Source organism: Trachemys scripta, chromosome 11 (genome assembly GCF_013100865.1).
Source record: "Trachemys scripta elegans isolate TJP31775 chromosome 11, CAS_Tse_1.0, whole genome shotgun sequence".
Lineage (NCBI taxonomy): Eukaryota > Metazoa > Chordata > Testudines > Emydidae > Trachemys > Trachemys scripta.
In genome coordinates, this window is record NC_048308.1 from 36,380,296 (window position 1) to 36,408,052 (window position 27,757).

Sequence of the window (27,757 nt, forward strand, 5' to 3'; positions counted from 1 at the left end):
TGGGCTGGTCCAATGAGAGCTTCTGTGCAAATGAGCCATGTGCAATCCCAACCTCTAGCAAAATCCTTCAGGTAGGCCTACAGTACTCTTAGAGTAAAGTCTTTTAGCTTTCCCTGCCCCCGCCTCCCATTTTGGAAATCCTTTAATGTTATTTGTTCTGTCACTAGTTTTACCGCCACATCATGAGTTGCATGTGAACAGTGTGCAGTGTAGTGCAGATTGATTGGCTGCCACACCTTTGGACTAGTTTACTTTTTGGGGCCCAAGAAATATTCAGGGAGGCCCCAGCCACACTCCCTACACCAAAGGCCCAGGATTCCCCACCCCAGATGAAAATCCTCATTAGCTTCTAAGTTTACTGCCACTTTGATGGACCGGTACCAAATAGCTGCAGTATGGCCAAGAAAGCCTGCTTTAATACGTTTGGTTAGGATTCTTGCATTCCCAATGTTTCTGTGCTGCTAGTGAGATTCTGCATTCACTTCTTGTTATCCATTTTGTCACACACCAAAGAGCATCCCTCATTTCTAAAGGATTTACTGCTATTTCTGCAATAATATTTCCAAATTTTTGTTTGATAAATTGTGTGTCCTCCCCAGTCCCTTCTGAGGAGGTGGTAGTGTCATTTTATGGTCCAGCTGCCATAGTCCCAGTTGGTTGCAAGCCTTAACTAGCTATAACTTGGTGATAATGTAAAATTCAAGTTTCTTTATCCCCTTTTTAGACCTTTGCAACCAGCCAAGTCATTGATAAACTCAGGATTATGTCTCCAATCTCTTGATTCCCAGTGCCTAGGCTTATTCAGCGTGGCCTATAAAGAGATTTCAATGAAGAATAAATGTCTTAAGGTTAAAAAATATTTAATGTTACATGATCAAGTTAAATGTTTATATGAAAATATACATTCATGATTGTCTCTTCTATATTACTTTGTTTCAAATATACTCTTTTTCAGATACTCCATCCATGCATCTTTTGATGACAGCTCCATGGAATTCCATTCAAAGTGAGGAATCTGTAAGACAGAGTTTGCACAGTAACTTACTGTTAACATTTCTTCTTGTTACAGTGTCACAGTAGATACACATACTCAATATGTGGCACCTTTTATTTAAGCCCTGTGCTCTCCATTTTAAAGATATGTAAGGTTAAAGATTGTTATAGGAGATGTAGCCTTTTAATGGGCTATGCTTCATTTTTAATATTAGGAATTTCTTAACGCTAAATGTATTTGCCTGGTAACAGTCACCTTGCTTTCATAGAATAATAATAGTGGAGATGAAGGACCAGATGCTCAGGTGGACTAAGATGGCATAGCTCCACCATCATGTCGTCATTTCCTGTCAGAATTTCAAAATACCTCTAATTAAGAACTAAATCCTCCACTGATATAAACTGGCAATTTACACCAGCTGAGGATCTGACCCTAAAATTTTAAAAACTCCCTCAGCCAGGAAATGACATGATAAAAGTTGTGTAACATATAGTATCAGAAGAATACCAGAGGGAGAAAATTAAGGGTATTCAAGCTGTCTGAAGAACAAAACTGTGAGTCACATGGAAGGGATTCTGTTTCAAATTACAGTAGATGAAGCAAGAGTTAGAGTGGAACCTACTTATAGTGAAGCTCTGCTTCTAGGGTATGTCTACGCTGGGTTGAAGGAATAATAAATCTAGATCTCTAATCCTCCATTGGGGAAGCTCCACCACTTGTAGCAACAGTGGAAGCAGTAGCTTAGGCAGGACATGTGTTTTTACCACTATGTCTGGGCTAGACACCACAGTGGTAAGTGTCCATGCCCTGTCTATCCCACAGCTTCCATTGCTGGACTGCACTAGTGGAGAATTAGGGGGTCCTAGTGTAGAAAGCCCCCACTTGAACTGAAGTGGAGCAAAATTCCCAAATTGATACAGTGCATTTCAATGGACTTTCACTCCTTTTAAATGGAGCTTCTCTCCACTTAAAGGTGGTTCCAGTCCGGCATTCCTTTCAGAATGCGGCAATCTACCAAGGATTAACACGTCCCTCACTTCCTCTGTTTGAGCGGCAGAGGCAAAGCAGCCACTATGCTATAGTGGAGGAAAGGTATACAAGATCATTTGACTTGTTTTGCTGCAGCTGTTCCTAGTGAACAGGAACTAGACGACACACTTTCCATAGCTATTTCCTCCTGGTAGGGAAAAATACTGTCTTTCCCCAACAACATTACAGAGCCTGGAGAATGCCCTGCAAATACAGGAGAGCATTCTGCCACATATGCCCTTTCCTGTTAAAGAGAAACTGTATAAAGTTTTTGAAGGGGAGAGCTTAGAGGATTCCATTGTACACACCAGTCCAAATATAAGGTATTGATATAACAGATTGTGTGCACCATACCTGAACCACCTGGTACCCCAAAATTTCCAGGTGTCTTTTTTTCATTGCAATTTCTCCAAGGAGCTGACATGAATTTTTGCAAAAAGCTTTAGAATCCAGAAACTCCACAGCAATTCTGCTAACAAACAAAATAGTTACTTTCAAATATTAGTAGGATGTCTATTAGTGATCCCCCTATTCAATTATAATAGTTGTAGTCAGACTACCATTAGATTAACCTGAAAACTAAGGTTTAAAAATTTAAAGAAAATTAAACTCATTCTTTAAGTCAAGACTCAATTTTCTTCATATTTATCTAGACAAATATGAACTCAAAATGGTTCCCAAAAGCTTTTCCCTTTTACACGTCTGGGTAGCTGCAAAACAGAAAAAACAGCCAAACCAATGTTTTCAAGGTAGACACTTTTGTTGCATCTCCCTACATAATTTTTGTGCATCTAACTACTGATTTGTATAAGCAAATACCTGATTTGCACACACAGAATAATAAAAATATCCCTGAAAGGCAGTTGTCAGCACAAACACTGCTAAAGACAAAGTTCAGAGAGGAAGCCTTAAATATAGGCATGAAGGACTTTAAAAAGCAGCCAACTTGAAACCAGTCTACCTTTAGAAAGGCAACCAATGCAGCACAGATGTAATATCAACTGCTCAAACTCAGGAGCAAATGTGTTGCTGCATTTAGAATAAAATGCTACTGATGGAAAAGCCCTTCTAGCTTAGCAGCTTTACCATTATCAAATCACGTAGATGTAGAACATGCCAGGTGTGTTCACGCAATGGGAGCACATGCACATTTTTTGGAAGCAACTTCTAATTAGAGTGTGTTGTTGCCATTGAAAAGTCAGTGTTTATTAACAGTTATCATGTGCCTGTATCTGAACAAAGCCAGCAGAAGGCAAAGGTTTAGCATCTCAGATACTGCTGTGGTACCTGTTGGTAAAGGCTGACTTTTTTGAGCCAAGCACTGTACACTTTAAAACTGTATACCCTTTTTGTCCTTTACATCTGAGAATCCTAAAGCTCATCTACAATCCTTAACCCTCCAAAGCCTGGCGCTGTCTTCTGAGTGAGTTGTATCTGCATTTTACAGGGGGGATGCTAAGGCACAGAGGGTAAGGCCCTCATCCTTTTAGGTTCTCCACACCTGCAACTTCACTAGGTTCAACAGCAGTTGCAGGAGGTCTGCAAAGCAACAGGCTTTGAGAAGTCAGGGCTGTATTGCTAAAATTCTGCATCACAGCCATTCAGCGCACCTACAAATGATCAAAGAGGCTTTGATTTCCCACTTTCCAAGTAAGAGTTGAGGCCATACTGATATTAGGCGTTCACAAAGAACAGCTGTCCCTCCTGCCTTGCACTCAATACCACTCCTAGTCACAGGAGGTGTGATGTGTATATTAAAAAGCGAAGCCACAGCCAGCATGAAGGGTAAGAAAAAGCCAGAATATACAAACTTGGTTCATCTACTTAGCAAAATCTAATGTATAGAAACCCATGTACTAACCTCTGTGCTCCCGGTGGAAGCCCCTTCTTCCCCAGGAGCTGGATGTCTGGTCCCCACTGCACTAAGTCAGCCAAAACTATACTCTGATCCATATAGGGAAGAGGCTTTTTGTTTTTATCCAGAATGAATTCAAAATCTAAGAAAATGCAATAACCCAGTACACTAATCAATATAGGAGGAAAATGGATCTGATTTAATATCTAGAACATTTATTTTAAGAAAAACTAAGTTACCGTTATCACTGGAGTTATCAAATATTATTTGTATTATATAGGGTAAAGTGAGTTGTGGGGCTTTTTTTCCAGACCCACTTTGTATCCAGTTTCCAAAATAGCAACATTCTGTTTGATGGCTTATTATACTTACACATTTGGGGCACAATCCTCAGATGCTCCAAAGATATATAGCAATGGAGTTAGGGAGAAGACTCAGGTCTATAATAACCCCTACAGGAATTAAGTGTGGACTTGTGGATCCAAGGCTATTTCCACCAACCTGGTTAACCACCCACCTATTCTATAGTAGTAAGGCGTGAGAACAGATACTTTTGCATACTGGCTTCCTCCCAAGATCTCCCCCAGCATTCTACGAATCTGCTGTTGCGCTGTATTTGTGCTGCGATTGCCTACAAAAACAAAATGGACAAATTAGTGCACCAACATACAGGCCTGCAGTCTTGAAATAAAAATAGTGTCACAGTAAACAGAAAACTGCAATTGTTACACTAGATATCTGAAAACAGACAAAACTGGGATTAAAGCATTTCTGTAGAACACTAATGATGTTGTTTTACTTTTGTAAGCTAACCTTTCACAACCTACACAGAGCTCCACCACCTCTGAGAAGAAGACTGGCAGCCAGGTGCATCAATGGCACATACCACAACAAGGTAAGGGGGAGGGCAAATTTTGCCCAAGGACTCTGGAGTAAACCCTTACTTTTTTACAGGTACTGCCACAGAATATTTTCACATCAATGCAGGACAGATAGGACATCTGTTTTTAAGGTTTCATCTGACTTCTTTTTATGCTAAGTATTACATTCAGTTATCAGCTTTTATAGAATGCTAATAAATAACCCCATTAAAATGCTTGAAGAAATGTAGCACCTACCGAACTGTTGGTCCTCCATAACTAAGAACAATAATGGCATTGCCTCTCCTAAAATACTGACCTTTACGCTGCATCTGCTGACAATAGCGCTCATGAAACCAAGGGATCTGAAACTCAGGGCATTCCAGACACACAGCTCTGTTCAATTCCATCAGGCGTAACCGGACCTTCCAATTCAAGGTATCTGACGGGACTGAATTTAAAAAATCAGCTAGAACACAGGAAGTCTGGAGGGGCACTCAAAATGGCTTCTTAATTAATGGAGAAATAGCCTTTTAGCTAGCAGTGCACATTAATGCACTTAAGTTCAGAATCTTACAAAGAATATGGAAATCTCTTAACTGGAATTTTTTCCTTCTCTTTTTATTCAACAATAAGGAATTAGAAAAATGCAGCCATTCAAAACATCTCTTCTGAATTTCCTACCCATCAGCTCTTAACTAAATGGCAGGGGGCCAGCCCAGCAGCCTAGTTGTAGCAAAATGTGTCTGGGGGAACGGAATCAAAGTTTGGAACTAGTGCTCATCCCTTTGGTTACAGAGGGAGGAAGTCTGGGGGGAGTCTTCTGTTGTGGACAAAACCGCCACACAACTTCCTGAGCTATGCATGTGACAGTATTCTTATAAGATTCCTGCAGTAATGTAATTTATTTCAAAACAGATACTGAGTATGGGAAATGAATAACCACTCTGAAAATGTTATTTCAGCGCTAATATGAGGACAAGCTAACTGCAAACAAACCCTAAACAAAATCCTTGATGATGCTCAGATTCCAACTATGTCTTTTAAAACCAGTACACTGATGTCACTACTTCTTCCCACCAAGCATTCCAACCATCACCTGAATCAAGTTGTATTTGTGAAGGTGTCTTCCAGGAAGACTCAATTATTTAAAAGTATTTCTATATCTATAGTAGTATACTTATCTACCACACCATTTTGTGCCACACCCTACATAATTAAATTAGTTAAATCAGACAAAAGTAAGCAAAATAATTTAATTTCCAAAGTTTATAACTGGTTACAAACTAGATGTTAGACTAAAAGGCTAAGAACTTTTGAAGAACAAAAGTTTATAAAATTCAGTGTTTCCTTACATAACACAGACACTTTAACTAGGTGTTGTGAAACAATCATTCTTTGCAGGATCAGGGCCTAACTTTAGACAAGACACAACAAGTGTGTGTAGCAAACCAACAGAGACAGTAGGGGAAGGAGCACAAAGGTAAAAATAGAAATTTATAACTACATAACTAACTATGGTACAATTTAGCAGGTTGATTAAAATATAAAACATCTCCCCAAACTATTGCATTCTTAGTAGTATCAAACTCACTCTGATACATGGCAGAGCCGGTTTGCTGGTTGGCAGATTTGCCAGCTGGTTGAGCAGATGGGATGAAGACTTCAATTTCAAGTATATTTTCATTTTAAGAGAAAATATTTGAAAAGACACTCCTCCTTTACTGACTTGCCAAGACAGGAGTCCATGTTTTCCCTACCTCAACCAACAACATCATGACATAAGAGCAGAAAACAGCACTTCCTGTCCTGCTCAAGTGCCTATGTAATAAGATTTTGCAGAGGAAATAGAAACTTAGGATTTAGTATCTAAAAAGCTTGATCCTGAGAGGTGCTAAACGCCCTTGCACAGGACGAGCTCAGCATGTCTCAAAGCGGGCCTTAAGTAAAAGGAGGAAGAGCCTGTGGTTACTAGAGTTTCAATGTAACAGTATTTGTCATTTTTAAATCTACACACGTACTTGATTACTGATTTGGGATCGTTTACAGTGTAAAAGATATTTCAAAGCTTTACAGTCTTTATAAAAAGCATAATAAGAAAATGAGGGATAAATACCTACTTTCAAGCTGGGCATCCAGTTTGGCTAGGAAATCAACATTAAATATTGCGTTGATCAGGGCTGGAGGAAAATACTCAGCAACAGCCAAGAAATAACCAAGCAGCACTAGGATGTGAGGCTCAAAACAATCTTTAAAAACCAAAACATATATTTATATGGATATATTACATAACATTTGTTAAAAAGTCTAATGAAAATTGTCTAATGAGCTCTATTCTTCCTTCCATTAACATGCCTGACTCCCATTACTATCAACTGGAGTTAAATACACGCCCACTGCTTTGCCAATTTTCCCAATGAGGGCTGTAAAACTCTAACACAGTAAATTTCAGTTTATGTTGTAAAATATATTGTTCCTTGTAGCAAGGCTTATCACACCAGCCAAGTGGAACTGTGCCTCTCCTACTCCACAAAAACTTGGCCTAATTATGGCATATTCTCTGCAGGAAGAAAATGACCAGTCTTAGAAGAAGTAATAGCAAGGTACTATATTACATAGCAATCTTTCATACAACTCTCAAACTATACTATCAGCCAAGAAATCGGTTTTTGTTCATCTGTTCCTGACTCACCATCTTCTGGTAATCAACCACAAGATCTACCTCTCCCCCAAATAATTAAGAGCCTGATTCCAATCCCTTTAGGAGAGGCCACATTAATTATTTTGAAAGGATTTTCCATTTACCCACATGACAATCAGCTAGTTTAAATTCTCACTTTCTTTGTACAACAATTCAAGATATATTCTTAGTCCCATAGCAACAGCAATTTCTGAAGTGTGAAATAAGGCTGTGAACTCCCATGGAAACACACAATTAATTCTGCAGAACATTACTTAGAAAAAGAAAAGAAAATTAATCCGTATGTTTCAATAGCCATCCAATTCCCATTTCTCTCAAGTGTACCTAAATTTGTGCCCTGGAAAAACAGTAACTGACACAATTCAGAGTCTATATTACCTAGCATCACTTACCTAAGTGAGAGCTACAATGTTGGATGCAAGTCTCAAAGAACTCTTCACTTTGAGGAGGATCATAATTCAGAACAGTGAAGGTGCGGAGAATAGCATACATTCCAGAAGGATGGATCTGGATAAGAAATTTTAAAATAACCATTTCAAGAGTGAAAAAGAATCAATTTCAATACAGTCTGATGTTGCATTGTAACGGAGAGGTTTGTAACTAATTCAGAAGCAGAAGACCTAGAGTACATGGACTACTTTTAAATTCGAATGATTTCCTTTGCTCCTCAGATTTTACAGTATACAAATATTTTAAAATATACCAAACTGATGAATAATATTTTGAAGTATTAAAATCAAAGTCTCTGCATCAGAGCAAAAGTAGGAGCAGATATTTATAGCAATATAAACATTATTCTCTTCTTTACAAAATCAGAGACATGCCCAACTTCATTGTCTAAAATCTTGTAGTTTCATCTTAGTACCACAAAACTAATAAATACAATAGGTTTAAAACTGTCAGTCTCTCCTCAGAAGATACTGTATTGACAACTCAGTTGAAAAGAAGACTAACTCATCTGTCCTCTTAGAAAGGATGATACCTGTTTCAGGAAAATTTTCATTCAAAACCTCCTCTATTTCACCCCTGAAGTAGAATAAATCTCTAGAACTGCCAATTAACAGGTCTGAAAACAGTGGTTCCCTGTATCTTAATCCCATTCCCACCATTATGGTAATCTGATGCTTTCTAGACATTACTTACAATGATTTACAATAATTTACAAAGCAGTTGGAAGAGGAGAAAGAACACTCACTGCACTGTAATAAAAATATTATAGGAAAAAGGCAGCACATGTGATCATACCATCAGGAGCCAAACTTCTAAAAGTGAACATATATCATCCGACACACTAAAATTATAGTAACACCTGAAGTATCATCAATACCTTGTTTATATGTTGAACTGCCACAGAAGCTATTCTATCAAGTAATGGAGTACAGCGGTAGTTTGTTTTGAGGAGAAAAGTTGATAATTCTTGTACATTCATCCATGTAATTTGGTCCATCAAGCGCTGACAAGTATTCACTGTTTCTTCAACAAGTATTTCTTCAAACCATTCTCCAGATATATATCTACATTCTTTCAGAAACAGATCCAAGTCACTGGCTTTTTGAAGCCTCTGATATCCGCAGTTACTTAATTTTTGCAGAAGCTTTGCATTTGGTCCAGAAGTGCTTTGATGACGTGACTGATCACGACGAACCCATCTGACAAGAGCTGTAGCAAAGCTATTCAAATCATTTAATTTTAACTGAGACAAAACTGCATCAACTCTGTTAATCACTACTTCATCCACTTGAGAAGAAGGAAGCATGGACAGAATATGAGTTAGCATAGCAATGTCATGGGGTACAACATTAACTTGTAAGTAGCTAGAAGAAAGGGGAAAGAAACACAACCATCAGTACTGACTAATATAATTTACGGATAAAAATAGCAAATAAATTATGTAAATATAAATTATATTTGAAAAACAAAACATTAACCACATTAGCCATCTACATTTCATAAGTTTGCAATAATGACAACAATGTGATAAAAGTTCAAAGCATGGACTACTACTGTCTTATTCATTGTGAGACCAACATTTTCCTGCCACTTTACTCACTAATAATGTGTGTCACCAAACTACCACTATAGAATCACCTGAACCAGAGCAGGTGAAAACAGAGGCATGAAAGCCTAAGGAGCAGAGAACAGGAAGCACTATTTAAATACAAGCAGATTATGAAAAGTGAACAGAAAAGAAGCTCTCAAACTGATCAATGGGAGGTCACTAGAGCCATCTCCCTGGTGTGGAAATAGTGGAAGCCATATTGCAGAGGATCTAAGAGGAAGCTGAGGTAATGGGACTAAGCTACATGCTGAAGGAAGGAGAGAGGTAGAGTGTTAATCAGAGAAAATGAAGTCATCAGATACATTTTATTTTCTTGGAATGTGAAATTGAAACCATCCTATAAGAAATTCAGATAAGCTGGGATGCCTCAGTTTTTAGGGTTGCTCTTTCTATCTTGATACTAGAAGAATTCTGTCCAAACAGCTGCATAGACCAAGAAGGCGGAAGGCTTTATAGAGAAGCTCCTAGCCATATTATGTAAGAGAAATATCTCAGACTTGCCACTCAGATGTAAAACTGTCAGGCTCAAATAGTCTTGCCTGAGATGCAAGGGCAGCCCCTTAGAGAGGAGATCCTGCCTACTTGAGGAGACAGAGAAGACACATTTGCAACAGCTATACTACGTCTGAGTACCACAGCCTTCTTTATCAGTCTGGGATGACGATGACCAGGATAGTCCCTTCTCCTCTATCTTCTGAATCATTCTTCCTAGTAGTGGAAGAGGGAGGAAGGCACAGAGAAGCTAATTCAGTCAATGAGGCTCTAAGGGATGCTGATGAAACTTAGACTTCCCTTCTAAGGGCAGATTTTATCTTCCTGCCTGCTGGGTCCTCTGGGGAAAAAAAGCCCCTTGTCAGGAATTAACACATCCTTTGCCTGGGATACCTCATCTGTATCAACATTGCAGGAGAAGAAAGAGAAAGCTTTTGGATTGTGAGATTCTACAGGCATTCCGGGTTTGCCAAATCAACCTTTCCCCAGCCTTCCCAAGAGGCACCTTGGGCAGTGTGTTAGGGACGCAGAGACACCCTCATCCCCAACAAGCCATTCAGACTGAGCTCCTTCCCCCACAGAAGGGCCATTGTGGGAGAGCTCCTCTTCTGTGGCTCCTAAAAGGGTCTCCTCGTCAATGGAACAATAGTCCCCCAACATGAACTATTAAGAGTCATTAAACCCCCTTAGCTTTGTTTGGGTTAACTATGGCCCAGCAACTTGGCCAAGCGCATGAGGTTCCCCAGTTAAAGAAGAATACACTCATTTGTGTTCCTTTCTTTTTCATTTGGGCTGACACCTGAGTCCCTACTTCTCACAAATGGATTATTTTTAGGCATTTCTCCAGGCAGAAATGCCCTTTTCCATCATCTCTTCCTACAAACACTAATAAAATCAACGTAGCAGCTGTCAATGATCTTGCTGGAATGCCCCCTATTCTAGTGTTCCAGTGTAAGAAGACTCCTTGCCCATTCTTATATTTTATGGAGAGCATATTTATTACATAGATCACTACTATGGCTAGAGTCTAGACCACATTCACTTCCCATCCTAAAGTTCATGTGCTTTTTTAGACTTGAATTGTTACAACAGTTTATTTTTTAGTAAAACATTAAGCTCTAACAAGCTGTACATAATTGTGAAGTAACAATAGTTTAGTGTAATAATCAACAGTTATATTTACAAAAAGAATACGCACCCAACTACCAATCCTCTTAATTTGGTGTAAAGCTCTGCATTATGGCAATGCAGCAGCAGCAAGGCTTGCGTTATTTTTGCCAACTCTAGGGGCCTGTACTTATCCAAGTACTTATGTAGAAGAGAAGCAATTCTGAAACCAATGCGAAAAATAAGAATAAATTCCTTCATTATAATTTTGTGGAAAAACATCACAGAGGAACTTCTTACATCATGAACAAGACATCATTTAGACAACACCTAAGATCCTACAATTTGTTCTGCGTGGGTGGACTGCAACATCCACATGAAGCCCAACTGACTTCAATGAAGCTCTGTACAGATGCAGCAGTCCATCTGCGCATAATGAATTGTAGAATCGGAGCCTTAGGGAGTGGCAACTGGTTGGTGTTAGTCCTGTATTATCTCTATAATGTAAGGACTGTGGTGGTCAGACCTCTGGCTTTGCTCTGAGGTTCCTCTCTATTGTTTAATCTTATGAAGATTTGTTTAGGCTAATGGGTTTCAACAATCACTATGAAGTAATAAGACAGCCTCCTACTGCTCTAACAAGGAAAATATGTGCTGACCTTTTACTTGGTTTGCCTTCAGTTAAATTTAGAGAATAAGAATCAGTGGACCAGATACTTGAATGGCGTAAATTGGAATAGCTCCATCAACTTCAGTGAAACTATACCAGTTTACACTAAGAGAGGATCTGGCTTGGTCAGATACATGAACTAATAATTCAAAATAGAGTCTAATAAACTGGAGAAGAAATTCAGCAGAATACCAGATCAGGTAGTCAAATGTGCAGGATCAGCATGTTTGTTACAGAACACTTAACAAAACATCAGAATATACCAAAATATTCCTCCTGTTCTAGGTTTCTTAACCCAGATAGACAGGGCTGGGTTCAGACACAGCCTTTTCTCAGGCACTCTCCTCTTCACTATTCCTGGAACAGCTGCTGTTACCGATCCTCCCTGCAGCACCTATGAGCCTGAGTTCCTATCAGCTCCTTTTTTGCACCAGACAGGGCAGGGCCTCTGCAGCTTGTCATATATATGTATTCTGAATTGTGTGTCTGTATTGTACAACAGATCAGAGAGCCTGAGAGTTCACTCATATTCATAAACTAGCTAAGGATGTTAAAGTCAATTTGGTAAGACCACATGTATTTCTAAGAAAAATCCTGAACCAACTGAACTTTGGATCCAGCTGTGACAACACAATTAAGAAACACCGGCATAGCATATATACACTGAACGTATATCCTGGCTTTATCAGCTTCCAATTCCAACCCTCCTCAAATCTGAGCACAATTCTGCCTCATATGTGAGGATGCCTGAGTATTTTTCTGTAGGAAGTGGAAATTGCTTACAAAGAGAATTCAATAGAATGTATTATTATTAGAAAAAATTACTTTTGAATCAGATGTGAATTTCTACATTCCATTTTTTCCATTGTTTCCACTACTACCAACGCTTCGTGACAGTTAAATTCTTCCGCCATTAGTAGTGCAGTTGCTATTAACCTAAAAAGGAAGAGAAAAGATGCATTTTGCAAGTTTCCAACAATTCTCCTGTGTAATAGAGGAGAATACAGTAATCACATTTGTCTGAAGGACGGAAAAGAGATTTGTACTATGGGAACTATAGTAGAAAATAATGGAAACAAACTCCTCCAAAATAAAGACCATCACTTTTTTATTTCCTACCTCAGCACAGTTGGGTAGAAAAAGCATAAACAACTGGGTAAAAGATGAAAGAGTACATGGTAGGCACATGATTTGGAATGATGCTAGAAGCTAGCAAATGGTCTACTTCTGTAAGAAGAATAAATTGAAAAGGAGGCTAAGAGTGAGTCACTGTTAACCGCTATACTCTTTATAAGGGGAACTAGCACTGACAAATTGGTGTTAGAGGACACAAGAGTGTTAAGTTATTCAAAATCAGTCTGCCAATGAAAATCCAAAGTTAATTTTTTTTGCACAATCAGGTCAAATAGAGAACACTGGATTTTTAATCCAGTGGTGTTGCATCAGTTTATGCTGGCATCAGTTTGGCCCAGAAACTCTCTACCGTGGACCAACAAGTCTGCACAAGCACAACTAACCACTGCCATTTGGGGGGCAGGTGCTGCAAGGGGGCACAACCCCATACACCCAAATCTCAACTTTCATTTGAAGTCTAGCTTATGATAGCAAAGAAAAGTTTGAAAACATGACCAAATGTAACCAATGTTTGCCTGAGTTTGCAGACTGCTTGAAACGATGGCTCGCAGAGGCCTCTCACTACCACCACCCTGGCATGGGATTGTGTGTAGCATGAGAAGAGCAGACAGAACCAGTCCCCGCGCCCAATTACAACCCAGCAACTGGGATAAGTACTGGAAGATCTCCTGCTGCAACCCCTGCTTCTCCAGGACAGATGGGGGAGGAGGGACTCAAGGGGTCGGTCTACACTTACCCGGTAGTTCAGCGGTGAGCGATCGAACTTCTGGGTTCGACTTATCACGTCTTGTCTGGACGCGATAAGTCGAACCCGGAAGTGCTCGCCGTCGACTGCGGTACTCCAGCTAGACGAGAGGAGTACCGCGGAGTCGACGGGGGAGCCTGCCTGCCGCGTGTGGACCGAGGTAAGTTCGAACTAAGGTACTTCGAACTTCAGCTACGTTATTCACGTAGCTGAAGTTGCGTACCTTAGTTCGAATTAGGGGGTTAGTGTAGTGGCCAAGGGTGCTGCTATTCTTGTGTAAAGAGAAGAGGCACAGTTTGCTGTCCCGATTTCTTAGGGGCTTGCCACTTCCACTCCAACTGGAGGGCAGGACCACAGCCTTAGTAATGAAGCTATGGGGATGGGGCAATGTAGCAGTGTTGCCCTTCCACCTTCCAGACAACAGCTTTTGGGATAAATTGTTACAATATTGTATCACAACGTAACAACAAATTTACAGTCTAAATGATGCCAATTAGAAAAAAAATTGCTTCTCTGCTCATGCGCGCATGGATAACACAGAGTAGCAGGCCAGACGATCCATTTTAATAGCATATTAAGCATGGGGAAAACTCAAGATTTGCATGACTTTAAATACTTGAAGTCTTAGATACTAGTTTGTGTGAGGGAGCACCTGCATACACACACTAGACATAAATAAGATGTAAATAGGGCTAAACTTACCGTTCTCTTACCTCTGGTCCTGCCATAGGCCCTAGAGCAGCGAATAATTTTGTGAAACTCACAAGATTGATACAATCATCAATAGTTTCAGTCAGTTTCTGTCTAATGACTAATTGGAATTCAGTGTTCTTAAACTGTAGAGTCTGGTATAGTGTAAGGATATGACACATGCTCTCTAGATCAAGCTGACTGAGATTCTTAAGGAAAATCTTATTGCATTTTTCCAGCAACGGACGGTGAGTTAGTCTGACATTTCGAAGAAAACACACCATCTTTCTGGCATGGTTGAAATGGAAGCAATCCTTTGTTTCCAATAGAAGTTCAGCCTTTTTTATTAATTGTTCTTGAAAACTCTGTGAGATGACACCAGATATACTGACCATCAAAACCGACAGGACCCTAAAAACATTCAAGAGATTTTACACTTACACACTGAGCTTTAAAAAAACCTAACAACATTTTTAGAAATAACTAACAAAATCAGAAAAGGGACAAGGAAAAGGTTTTACAGTGGATGTTGCAGAAGTTCTCTCTTTCAAGAGCTATTTAAAATCCAACCTGAAAAGTAGGGCTTGGTGAAAAAAATATTTTCTCGATTATAGCAAAATGATGATAAATTCTGGTTCTGCTGGGATTCATAAAAAAGTTGGGATTTTTCTGCTATAAGGAAACAGAGCGTTTGCAGACGTAAACTGATTGAGATGAACCTGTGTCATGTCTGATTAAAAAAAAACTGTGCAAAAGCTAGGGCTCAAATAAAATTTAAAAAAATTAAAGAAAAAAAAATCAATTCTCAAGAGGGAGTTGAAAACTAAGAAAGAGAGGTGGGCTTCCTCCTCCTCTCCATATCCTACGTGGACCTTTGGTGAACCCGACTGCCCTCGAGGTCAGTAAGTCCAGAAGACAAAAGCTGTCCAACATAAGGGATCTTTTGAAGATTAGTTACTTAAATTTTGGAAAGTACTCTGAAGAAGAAAAATGCGAAACAAATAGAGAGCATCGTTATTACTATTCTCAGAAGCTGTTAGCATTCGATTTAGCTTCAACTCTTTACTAGAAAAACTACCAGTCTCATGGTAGGAGACATCCCCTGCTGTTCATTTGAGTCTAAAACAGGGATGGACAATAATTTTCGCAGGAGCAACTCCACTAATTTTCGTAAGTCATCATGGCCCGCACATTTCTACTATATTGATGAAAGAGGTGCGGGGTCTGGGAGGGAGTTTGGATGCAGGAGGGAGCTCTGGGCTGGTGCAGAGTGTTGGGGTGCAGGAGAGGGTGAGGGGTGTGGGTCTCGGGGAGGGAGTTTGGTGCAGGAGGGGGCTCCGGGCTGTGGCAGAGTATTGGGGTGCAGAGTCTGGGAGGGATTCTGGGTGCGGGGGGTTCTGACCTGGGGTAGGGGTTGGAGTGCAGGTGGGGGTGTGAGGTGCAGGCTCTGGTCGGGAGGCGCTTACCACAGGTGGCTCCCGGCTGGGTTGCACAGCAGGGCTCAGGGAGGCTGCCTGCATGTCATGGCCCACGCCACTTCCGAAAGTGGCTGCAGCTGGCTGGTGCTGGCACCTCTCTGCGCGCCCCTTGGGGGAGAAAGGGGACAGCAGGTCTCCGTGCACTGCCCGCACCCACAAGCACTGCCCCTGCAGCTCCCATGGCCAGTTTCCAGCCAATGGGAGCTGTGAGGAAGGTGCTGGAGGTGAGGGCAGCGCATGGAGCCGCCTCCTCCCCCTCTCGGGGCACGCAGAGATGTGCCAGCAGCAGCTGGTTCTGGGAGCGGCATGGGGCCACAGCAGGCATGCAGCCTGCGCCGTGGGATTTTTAGCGGCCCGGACTCGGAGACCATGAGGAGGCCGGACAGAAATGTTAAACGGCCTGGATTTTGCCCCTGCCCTCCCCAGTCTAAAACCTCAGAAAAGACAAGTTAAGACTCAGAGTTAGGATACAGTAATATCTCCTTTTTCATTGGCACAGTAGAAAACTACTCTTTTAAGAAGGATCAAGTAAATTCTTGAACAAGTTTTGCACATGTTCTCCCCAAAGAGACTCAGAAGATGACTTATCTAAATTTCCCCAGAATGGATTCATCCATGAAGACTGACCCTATGCCATTGTACAATTATTTGCCTCCTCCAAAATTTGAAGAGTTGATAAAAAGTCAACGTCTTGAATAAGTAAGGCATAATAATTCTATACATATTGAATCTAATATTATTCAGCTTCCCTGGACCAGAATTACCTTATGTTCTGTATAGAATCCAAGTTCATGTTCACAATATCAGCTATTTTGCCAATTAGAGGGCTAAAGTATATCTGTTGTTCATTTAGACACTCTGCAAACCTAGACAGAGTTGGCAGACTAAACCTGTTGATACATCAAACAAAAGAAAACTGAACAGTAATCATTTATTTTTCTTTCCCTAAAAGCATGGAGGTAAAACATCTAATACAATAATTAAATTAGCAAGTAGACAGAAGTTTAAAATTAAGAAACAACCTCCCTGCTCCTCCCTCCCCTCAAAAATCAGACCCATATAAAATGCTTTCCTAAGAGGTCATCCTCTAGTAACATTCATGCCTCAACCAAAATAAAATAGAAGTCCATAAGGAGAAAGTTCTGAACAGCTTAAAAACCTATGAATTTTCATATCAAAATATGATAAGAAGCACGTGTACACAGTCTGGTAAAGTACAGAAGGAGTTCCTAGGTTTAGTAAGGCCACCGCAATGGAGTGGTTAAGATTATTCTATCATGCAGTAAAGTGCTGCCATGTTGGATAAATGTTGATGAAGTGAATCTGAAAATCAATTGGTGTGAGTATTAGTATGCAGTACAGGCTTTTCACTAGCCTGTGTGTCTTAGCTAGTAGGCTAGGACAGGCTATTCGGTCCTGTTGGTGACAACAGAAGAGAGTGATGTCAGCCCCTGCATTCAGCCAGGAACTAAGGAACAAAAAATGCAATCTCAAAATAAACACAAATGCAAAGAAGGAAAAATACTAGGGTTCTATACTAAAAGTCTTTTTTAAAATTAAGATGGGGAAGAGGAGAGGGATATATCTGCCATTAAAGAGCAGGACAACAAGCATAACCCTGCTTTATCTATCAATATAAAACTGTATGTATGCCAACTTTGAATTTTCTTTGTCGGTGGTGTCTGTGTTCACACATCTAAATATAATCTTAAATCTGCACTCATTTTTCTAGATACCACAGCCTCTATTGTTTAGTATCTGAGCACCTCCATTTCCCATCTGCAATTCAAAACTCCATCAATATTCAAAGCTTGATTATGTTAAAAAAACAAAACCAGTTCTAAAGAGGAGACATTCCAAAAAGATAGTTGAGGTTTAAAATAATGATATAAAAATACTTAGATAATGTCTAAAACTCTAGTAAGCACCCTGTGAAAGAACATTTATAAACTCAAGCTGAATATGCTTGTAATTTACATCTCTCTGGAGGTAGAATAGTATAATACTTGCCTTTCTAATCTTCTCCATGCTTCCACAACCAGCTCTTCTACCAGAGAATCATGGGCCTCAACAGTGAACCTTCATAATGATTAAAAAGACAAAACAAACCAGGCAGAGCTGCATAACTCTTAACATTTGCTTTAAAAGAGCTACACAGACTCTAGTAAGAGAGTTATATCCAGTAATAATTTGCATGTCTATGGCACCTTCCAGCCAAAGGTCTAACAGCACATTACAAATGTTAATTGATTAAGCATCATAACACCCCTGTGATGTAGATAGTTTCCCCATGTGTAAAATGGGAATACTTGAGACACAGAGACATCAAGTGACTTGTCCAAATTCTCACAGTCAGTATGGCAAGCTAGGACAGGATAGAACCCAGATCTCTTTACTTCCAGCCTTGTGATTAAAGCACAAGGCTGGAAGGATATATTTATATAAAAGAAATTAAATAAAAGAAGCTTAGCCGAATACATTTCAAATTATTCAGGTTTGTTCATTTTTAAAACATACATATGTTGCTCACTGAAAAAATCAAATTAGCAGTTATCTCCATTAAGGTTACCAAATGTAAAAGTCTAGTTCAAGGGACACCATCAACTTGAAAAAAAACCAAACAAAAAAAAAACACCACCACATTTGTGACTGAGAATTTTGTACCTAAAATGAGAGAAGATGGCAAAAATGTGGTTTTCCCTAACTGAAGACAAATTGAGGGAGGCTAGGCTACATTGTCCAGTGGAGATCCAAGAGTTATATTGGCAGGATGGCCCTTGCAATGATTGTGGATGGAAGACAGACAATCAAAGGGAATGCCAAAGACTCGTTACATGGACTGAATATTAACGGACCTTAAAGAGACCAATTTGCATGACAGCCAGGAGTACAGTCATGAGTTTTGGAAGAAGGCTGTAAAAGTCACTGACTGTGAATAGGGAAGAAGCAAGAAAGAAGAAGAAAAGTTGACAAAAAAGTTAACTTCTAAGCCAATATTATTTAATTGAACAATAAAATGTTTAAGATTATATTTACAGGGCTCATTTAAAATTGGTTATATGGAATTTAATATTATATTGCTTACCTCAATACACTGTAAAGCGTATCCACCAAGAGATCATCATCCATAAATTCTATCTTGTTTTCAGCTAAAATGCGAAGAGTAAGAAACTGGGAATGGTTTTTTACATAGTCGATACGCCTCAACAGAGAGGACTTGTCCTTTTGAAAGTTCCACAGTTGACTAATTGCAGTTCCAACGTGTTTTTCAGATAGTCTGGCTTTGTTCTTTCCAACAAGATCAAAGACCTGATCTTCAGTTGTGCAGCTATTTAACTGTCTCAGCAACGTGTCACTACTCAGAGTTCGAAACTGGCAACGTCTCAGTGCAAATGCACAAATATGCCTCACACAAAGCATTTTTGTCACCTCCACAAGCTACTTTTAAGATGTCCAGAAAAATGTTTTCCTCCTTCACTTTTCATAATAATAAAAGCCACTATTAGCAAGAAGAGGATGCATTTTGAGACACACAAACTTGTTTTTCTTGCATCTTTTATAGACCCTGTCGGAAGAGGTATACATGAATTCTAATGTATCCGTAATAGTATTGATTTAAGACAGTGAGGTAAGTTAATAATTAGCAGCTAAAAATTAAAACTACATCCTTTTAAACTTTTGGAGTTAATTTCTCTTCAGAATACACCAGACTTACACTAAGGCCCAAATTCTTCCTGTGAATGCCCCCCCGCCCATGCAGGACATTAAAATATTCAGTTAAATTTAAAACAATAAAATACACTTGATATATTTTCAGATTTAGAGATAAGAACAATTCAAACTTACATTTTTTGAAATGTTAAAAGCAAAACTATAGAAAGCACAAAACAAATACAATAGCTCAGAGCATTGTGACCAAACCAATTAGTTGCTTAAGAGTTATAGCCAGACCAGAATAGCTGGTCCTTGAAAGCTCTAATATTCTACAGGCTACATATCTGTGGGGATGCACACCATCTAGCAGTCATGGAATGCCAATTAGTCAGAGCACCAGCTTCTTCCTCACTGAAAAACTCCAAAATGTACACTCCTGAAGAAATAGTGCTGGAAACCAAGAATAGGATTTACCTTGTTCCCATCAACAGACTTCAGTGCTCTTCAGGTGCAGGTGTGACTTCACCAGCATAGCACACACTGGGCATCACACCAAACCCAAACCAGCAATACACAGCAGCCCTAAAAAAGAAAGAAAACTCATACATTATTTTGAACAGTTCATACATGGTACTGAACTTATTCCAGCGGTGAGTGGGAGTAGTTGCAATTTTCGTTTTTGTAGTTCACCTTTAACTAAAAAAATAAAATAAAATAAATAAAAAAATAAAGCCCAAATAACCCTCCAAAATCCATTACATGCTTTTCCCAGTGTTGCACACATTCATGCTGACATCACTGATGCTGGTGCACACACAAGGAAACGAAGAAAATTAAGCTGTCATGATTTATGTTCCATTTAAACACAAGGTAAAGTATTCTGTACAAAATGAAAGTGAACAAAAAACAAACAAACAAAAAAACAGAAGGGATAGGAATTTCCCTGCTATCAAGTTGTAGACTATTTTAAGTATTTTTTTATAACCCCAATTTCCTTTCTACTCCAGTTTTATAAAATACTTTTATCTCTTCTATCCATTCTGCCCTGTACTGATCGCTATAAAGCATTCTGATCTACCTCTGTATTATAAAGAGTTCTGTGATACTTTTTATGGACAAGGTTATATAAAAATAAACTCCAGTGTAGTTGAACTTTTCCTTCTAGAAGCAAGGCAACACACTTGCTCATTTCCTTGAGATGCCAGCCTTGTTACACCTGTTATGATCTCTTAACATAGGACTTTTATTACTGGTACTGAAATAAGCTAAAATGCAGACCAATACTCGATAAAGAGACATTGTAAACTGGAAATCTAGTAATTTTCAACAAATAAGTTAAAAACATTCTAAGTACTACACTGGTCCCTGCGTCCCTTGCCAATTTTTGTGATTTTAAAATCACATTTTCCCATTTTTCAAAAAAATGTTTTTCTCTCCCTTGTTTCTCTCTGTGTGTGTGTGGGGAGGGGGAGGGACAAAATCAGACAATCAAAAGGGGAAACTGATTCACTCTTCAGGAGAGACAGGTTTTCAGCAGAAAAGATGAGACTGAGTTTACAAAGAACTGTTAAACTACATAAAGTAAACAAACTAAAGAAACAGAAAATTATTATTTTTCTTTCATTCTGAGAGAATGAGAGCACAGATCAAAATTAGGACAACCCCATTATCTTGCTGCCCAACTAACACTGGCGCAGATATTTTCCTAGCCTAATTTTACAACACAATTAAGAAAGCATCACACAAACACTTTTAAAAGGGACATTGTCGGGTTAAAAATAATTTTTAAAACATTTCCTTAGCTGTGTTACTAGTAATACGTAACTGTAAACTAAGTATTTCCCTCAGTTCAGATGATAAGAAAATTACTTAGTTTCAGTAAAAAGCAACAGAGGGTCCTGTGGCACCTTTAAGATTAACAGAAGTCTTCTGTTAGTCTTAAAGGTGACACAGGACCCTCTGTTGCTTTTTTACAGATTCAGACTAACACGGCTACCCCTCTGATACTTAGTTTCAGTAATAACTCCCACACTTCCTCACCTTTCATAGGACCAGGGTAGAGGTGAGCACAGGCTCTGCCACATGTGCTAACAAGCTATGCTGCAAGACAGTGAGAAGGAAAGTAGGTCACTGGCCCCATGGAAGAGAGTTAAAGGAGATGATGACCTTCTGTGGAGATGTTTTGTGTACCACAGGATTTCCCTGTGCGCTCGGAACATCCATGCCCCCAGCTCCTCTGCAGGCCCACCAATTCCTCCATCCCAAGGATTAGGGCTTGGGACCTCTGCCTGGTGGAGCTGCACAGTTTCTAATAAACTTTTTCCCTCCTGTAGGCTTTTAACTAAAGCAGATGATTTATCCCAAAGCTCTTAAAAATCCTATAAGACAACATTAATTCCAATTATTACTCTTTACAAAGAGAAGTGAAAGAAAATGAGTACAGAGTAAAATTTATTTTGCCATAAGCTTTAAAAATATACTAGTCAAAACAAACACACAAAAACCTATTCAAAGAACAGGCTTATTACATAGTTTTCTATGTATTGTACAAAAGATTTACTGAAAGGACAAGAAACTCCTTTAAATTACCCCCAAACAGATTAAACTAACATATTAAGCACTTCAAGTTGGCTCATAAACCAATGAGAGCCACAAAGTTCTCAGTTAAGGATGAACTTTATATGTCCTTCAATAACTACATACTAATAAGGCACAGTGAGAAAACCATTTTTAGCAGCGCATTATTGTTTTGAGATCGGAGACATACAATAGGGTGGATTTCACTCATCGCCTAATTGTCTTACTTTTATTGAGTTGCGTCACAGCCAAGGCAGCATCAAGGTTAGTAAAATATGACCTAACTTTTTTTCCTTCTGTTTGCTAACTTCATGCAGTTCGTTGCCATATGCAATTCAATACGCTGGCTAGTATTCATACAGCACTTTTAAGATGTAAAGGTCCCATCTGGCCTTAAGAGCTATGAATCTATGTATATGCCAAGTACTATAGGGAGAACAGTAATTAGCCCTATATTTGTGTGGCCTAACATTTCCCATTTTATAAATACTGTATATAATTTTAAAGCACTTCAACCTCTGCATGGTTTGCAACAGGATTTTAAAAACTGAAAGGGGGGTACTCCGAAGGTCAGGGAGCGGTCCCTTTTGCCCCATGAAAAGGCATCCAGATTTAGCTGTTATACAGCTTCGAAACCTGGCATGAGAGTATGATGGCCTTCTCCCTGCCATGCTGATGCTCGTGGGGGCAGGCGGGTGCCCATGTGGGTGCTATCACCCCCCTCCTGCCAAGGAGGGGAGTTTACTCTGGTGCCCTCCTGAAATGTTGGCCGGCGCTTCGGTACTCCCAGTTACCAGCTTCCACCCCGGGCCTGAGGGACCCAGCCCCCTGGCCAGCGCACAGCTGGAGGGAGGCGCAAAACCACGCGGCTGCTACCGGCCACTCACCGCGGCGTTCCCGGGCTCTCGGATCCGCATGGCACAAGATCATCGCCTCAGCCCCCAGGCTTCCGCCTGTGGGGGTCTCACGACCCCGTTTGGCAACCGCACCCCGCTCTGCAGTCCTACTGCCAAGGTGCGATGGGAACACACCGAGCTGCCACCCCAGCCGCCCAGTGAACCTCGGGGCCCACCTCGAATAGCGCAGACTACACTTCCCAGCATGCAATGCTCCAGACAGGGGCCGCACAGACCAACTGGGAGCATTGCATGCTGGGATCAGTAGTCTCTCCTCCTGGAAATAGGCAGATTATTAACTGAGATAGACTCTGCGTTTACTGAGTGCATTGCATGCTGGGAGAGTTGTAGTTCCCATGGTCTGCTCCTCTTTGCTGGGGAAGAAAGTGGTTGCAATCCATTCAGTTTTATGCAAGTTACGTGCAGTCCTTGTTAGGCTCCTGACAAACTACCAGTACTCTGGCTTCTTCAGCTGGTCAAACCCTGACCTCTCCACAGCTGTGTGATAAATTGCCAATCCTATAGTACTCCTTCTACTGGGCAAACTTTGGGCAAGTTGTGTCTTCAGCTGAGCAGAGTTTGGATGCCCTATGACCCACCTCAGTGAAAGTCAGAGAACACAGAAGAAATAGACTTTCCAATAAAAAATGATCATGCCTTTTTTGTTTTTCTTTCCCCAAAATACTTTTCTATTCAGCATTTATCTTTGGACTTTGAGTTTATCCTAACAGAACAAAATGTGGCTGCAGTATGTTTAATTTGTACATATGTTGCAATCATGATGTACTAAATCATTATATCTGTTGTTTTATATATATATATATACACACACACACACACACACACACACACACACACAAGGGCGTGTGCATGAATTTAAATTTCACTGCTTTTGGAGGAGCACATTCTGTGCCCCCCGCCGCAGCCCTGGGGCCAGAGGAGCTGTCAGCTCCTGCTGTGGCCCCAGGATTGGAGGAGTTCACTCTTCCTGCCACAGCCCTGGGGGCAGAGGAGTTCTGTACCCCTGCTGATTATTGGGGGGCCTGTGCCCCCCCCTGTGCATGCCCCTGCAGATACATTAAAATGACATTATTTAGGTTGCAAAGACAAGCACTAAAAAGTTAGGAAATAATTAAGATTGCCAGAGCAACCTGAATTCAGACCCCTTATGAATACACATTATAATACAGTCTTTAATATATTATCATATCATTTTTTCTACCTCTCTCCCTCATTCAGTGCACAGGAAGCATGGTGCTCACTTCATCAGGAGCGAGCTATTCAATATTTTGTTCTATCCTCATTGCTCAATGTGTGGTCCCAGGCCTAATTTACTACATTCTATTTAAACCGTGCTTGGAAGTGAGAATTATTAGTTTCCACATGAACTTTTCGATTATGCTTATCACTCTAGTATCTGAGTGCTTCACAAATCTAATTTGAGACACTCAGGAGCTGATTTTTCAGAATACTTAGTATTATTATAGTTTGGTGTGTATTGTTATGGGTCAGGTCTGGCCACACTGTATTCTATTAAATACAAAGATGCCATTTTAATCAGTGCCTGAAACAATAGCAGTAGCACCCAATTTTTCCTCCTAACTGGGATAACCCATAGGGCCCCGAACTTTGACTAACCACTCTGGTTAAAAGGGTAAAAATGTTATATAAAGCACTTTATAAGTTCAAAGGCCAGCTCCCACTGATTCCAGTTGCAGCTGTGAGTGCTCTGCTTTTCTACAAATCAGGTCTGAGGGTATCAAATTGGGAACCTAGAAAAGGAGGAACATGAAAGACTTCCTAAGAAAAGTTTGATTTAAGTGATTTGTCCAGCATCACCTATGGCTCTGTGGCACAGGCAGGGATAGAATCCAGTTGAAGGCAGCATTCAACTGCCTTAATCATGAGACAGTCCTTTCTCCTCCTGCAATCTTCTGTCTTAGGCCTAGCCCAACAGAGATGGCTGCACATCCAGCTGGTCTACCTCCCTCCAAACCATGCCCAGAGACACAGGTGCCAATTCCGTGGGTGCTCCAGGGCTGGAGCTCCCACGGGGAAAAATTGGTGGGTGCAGAGCACCCACTTGCAGATCCCCAACCCGCCCCAGCTCGCCTCTGCTCCGCCTCCACCTCCTCCCCTCAGGCCGCCTCATCCTGCTTCTACCCCCTCCCAGCTGTTTCATGCGGCAACCTGGGAGTAGGAGGAACGCAGCATGCTTGGGGAAGAGGCGGGGCCAGGGCGGAGATTTGGGGGAGGATCCAATAGGGGCAGGGAGGGACTTGGGGGCACGAGCACCCACTGGCGCCAACAAAAGTTGGCGCCTGTGCCCAGAGAACATCTATACTGCTTGTATTTCATACCATCCACTTCCTCACCCTTGTGTCCTGCCCTAATACCAAGTGGACCTGCTGCCACCTGAGGAGGGCAAGGACCTCCTTGCGCTAGCCTGTATTCCACTCTGGTTTCAAAGCCTGCTGGGGATATTAGTTGACAGCTCCTCCGGGCGCGTACCTCGTGCAGTTCACAAACTCCCCCAACACTTGTCCCTTTTGTGGAGAAGTAGACCCTGGCACACCTCTGTGTAGAGTGCATCAGGTTGCAACCTCTCTTCCGGCTCCTCCAGAATGTCTTACTGAGGTTCTGGCTGCACTTTTCTCTGCATTTCCTGATCTACACACATTCCATCTGCAGTTGCACTAAGTTGCTAAACCTCCTTGGCAACCACCTCCTGGTGCTGGCCAAGACGGCCATCCACCACTCCAGGAGGAGGAAGCTGGACTGCGGGGTATACTGCAACTGTGAGGCTTATTTCCAGTCTCTTGCCTGCTTACATCTCTGGCTAGAGTTCTGCTGAATGGCATCCACTGACTCCTTGGAGCAGTGGGTGCTGCTGTCTGGCCTTCTCTGCTTGGTTTCCCCTCCTCTGGATCTCTCATTCTCAACCTCTGACCTCACACCCACTACTGTTTTTGTCATTTGTTACCCCAATAACTCAATTGTAGCCTAGGCTTTGTGGGCTTTCCACTTAGCTGAGGGGACAGGCCTAGACCCACCTGCCCCAGACGGGTACAAATAGTACACAATCCTGCTCCAGATCCAGAGTAGGTCAATCCTATGCACTGAATGAGGAAGAAGTCCTGTAGAAAAAACAGTAGGTGTGCACGTAATTATTCCTTATTTTGTGCCCATCACGTAGTATCTGAGTGTCATCATCCCTTTCTCTAGTTTAGATAGTGGAGGCCCATGGTTCCTGCTGGAGGCTACCCACACGTACTTGTGAACAATATTCAGATATTGTACAGACATGCTAATTTTTTAACTGACAGAAGGCCCAGTCAGGCCCATATTTTATAATACAATATATCCATACAGGCTGGCATGAGGAGGGATACTGAAGTGTGTGCGTGTGCCCCTCTCCTTGCTTAGGGAATAGATGCTCTGGCATGGGCCAGGGCCTCTCTCTTTGCTTGGGGTACAAGGGCTCTGGCATAGGCTGTGCCCCCTCCTTGCTCAGAGGCTCTGGCAAGTGGGAAGCACTGCCCACTTGGGACATAGGAGCTCTAGCAGAGTGGGGGGCTGAGGCACTCTCCTTGCTGAAGAAACTGGGGCTCTGCCAACGGGGGGCTGGGGAGGTCTGTGTCCTCTGCACAGAGGCACTAGTGTAGGGGGGTCTGAGGCCTCTCCCCACCCAGGGCACAGGGAGCTAGTGGCTGGGGGTACTATGCCCATGTCTTAGCTCAGGGCACAGAGACTTGGGGGCGGGGAGTTAGGCCCTCTCCTGCTTCTGGCCACAGGGCGCTGGCAGAGGGGATTGTGCCTGCACAGGTCAGTAGGGTTGCCAATCCTCCAGGACTGTCCTGCAGTCTCCAGGAATGAAAGATGAATCTTTAGGTAAAGACTATGTCATGTGATGAAAGCTCCAGGATACCTCCAACCAAGCCTAGCAACCCTAGGCACTGGCAGAGAAGAGCCGGCTCGGGGCACGCGAGCTCTGGCGCGGGGGCAGGTCTCAGGCCCTCGGCTAGCTCGGGGCTCAGGTCCGCGCTCACGCCCAGGCAGGCGGCCCAACCGAGTGGAGTGGATGAGGGGGCGGAGCCGCTCTGACGGCGGAAGGAGGCGGGGAGCGGCCCCCCTAACCACTGTGGGCTCCGAGCGGCCGATTTGGCCGCCTCAGCACAACCGGGTCGGGGTTTACCGCGACCGTTGCACCCACCCCGCCGGTGCCCCGTCCGGTCACCGTCCACCCAACGCCGCCGCTGGGGTTCCTCGCTCCCGCCCTCCACTGACGCAGTCTGTGCCGCACCAGCTCCTAACATGGCGGCGGCGAGGCAGTGAGGAGCGCGGGCAGCGAGCCGGGCCGCGAGCGGGTGAGTGCTGGGGCGCTGCGGGGAGTCTGCCCCGCCGAGCCCCTTGCGGGCCAGGGCCTCAGCGCCATAGGGGGGGCCGGGGCCTGCACCCCTCACCAGGGGGCGGGAGTTACCCGCTCCGTCCCGGGAAGGGGCCCACAACACACCTCGTTGGGCCGCAGGAGCTTTAGCCCTCCGGGGGACTCAGCCTGCCTGTAACGGGCTTGGGGAAAGGTGGGGGTGGCCCAGTCCTGGGGAGACGACGAGGAGGGTCTTGTGGTCCGGTCTGGCCTGAGAAGAAAGGAGGCGTTGAGTGGCAGGGAATAAGCTGCAAATTGGAGGGAAGTTAGAGGAGGGAGGTGTGGAGGGTCATGGGCGAGATCCAAGGGGGTGGGATTAGTTACAAATGGGGGATTGTGGTGAATGGCTTTTTTTAAAATTAGCTCCTTGGAGCAGGACAGGAGCCTTTT

General features: G+C 42.0%; 2 protein-coding genes across 6 annotated transcripts in view; one reads left to right on the top strand and one right to left on the bottom strand.

Annotated features, from left to right (window-relative positions):
- Positions 1-843: 843 nt before the first annotated feature.
- Positions 844-27,604, bottom strand: FASTKD1 (FAST kinase domains 1). 5 transcript variants are annotated; one of them, XM_034786132.1, is made up of 17 exons: positions 22,933-23,140; positions 21,509-21,568; positions 19,943-20,050; positions 18,900-19,379; positions 17,825-17,893; positions 16,579-16,704; positions 14,349-14,747; positions 12,593-12,703; positions 11,189-11,320; positions 8,767-9,253; positions 7,832-7,946; positions 6,859-6,987; positions 5,058-5,189; positions 4,396-4,509; positions 3,885-4,020; positions 2,378-2,492; positions 844-1,015 (listed from the first exon to the last, which is right to left on the bottom strand). In XM_034786132.1, exons 4-17 carry the CDS (start codon positions 19,232-19,234, stop codon positions 926-928), a joined length of 2,490 nt encoding a protein of 829 aa, XP_034642023.1. In that variant the 5' UTR covers positions 19,235-19,379; positions 19,943-20,050; positions 21,509-21,568; positions 22,933-23,140; the 3' UTR covers positions 844-925. The 5 variants fall into 5 exon arrangements, with proteins under 5 accessions (XP_034642023.1, XP_034642024.1, XP_034642027.1 ...); XM_034786133.1 differs by lacking the exons at positions 21,509-21,568; positions 22,933-23,140 and adding an exon at positions 27,455-27,604; XM_034786136.1 differs by lacking the exon at positions 21,509-21,568 and having other exon boundaries at positions 18,900-18,963.
- The window catches only part of PPIG (peptidylprolyl isomerase G), a 37,007-nt gene continuing 36,290 nt past the window's right edge, over positions 27,041-27,757 (top strand). Inside the window, exon 1 of the mRNA XM_034786137.1 lies at positions 27,041-27,308. The gene's annotated coding sequence lies outside the window, so the exon portion shown is untranslated. The remainder of the gene's footprint in view (positions 27,309-27,757) is intronic.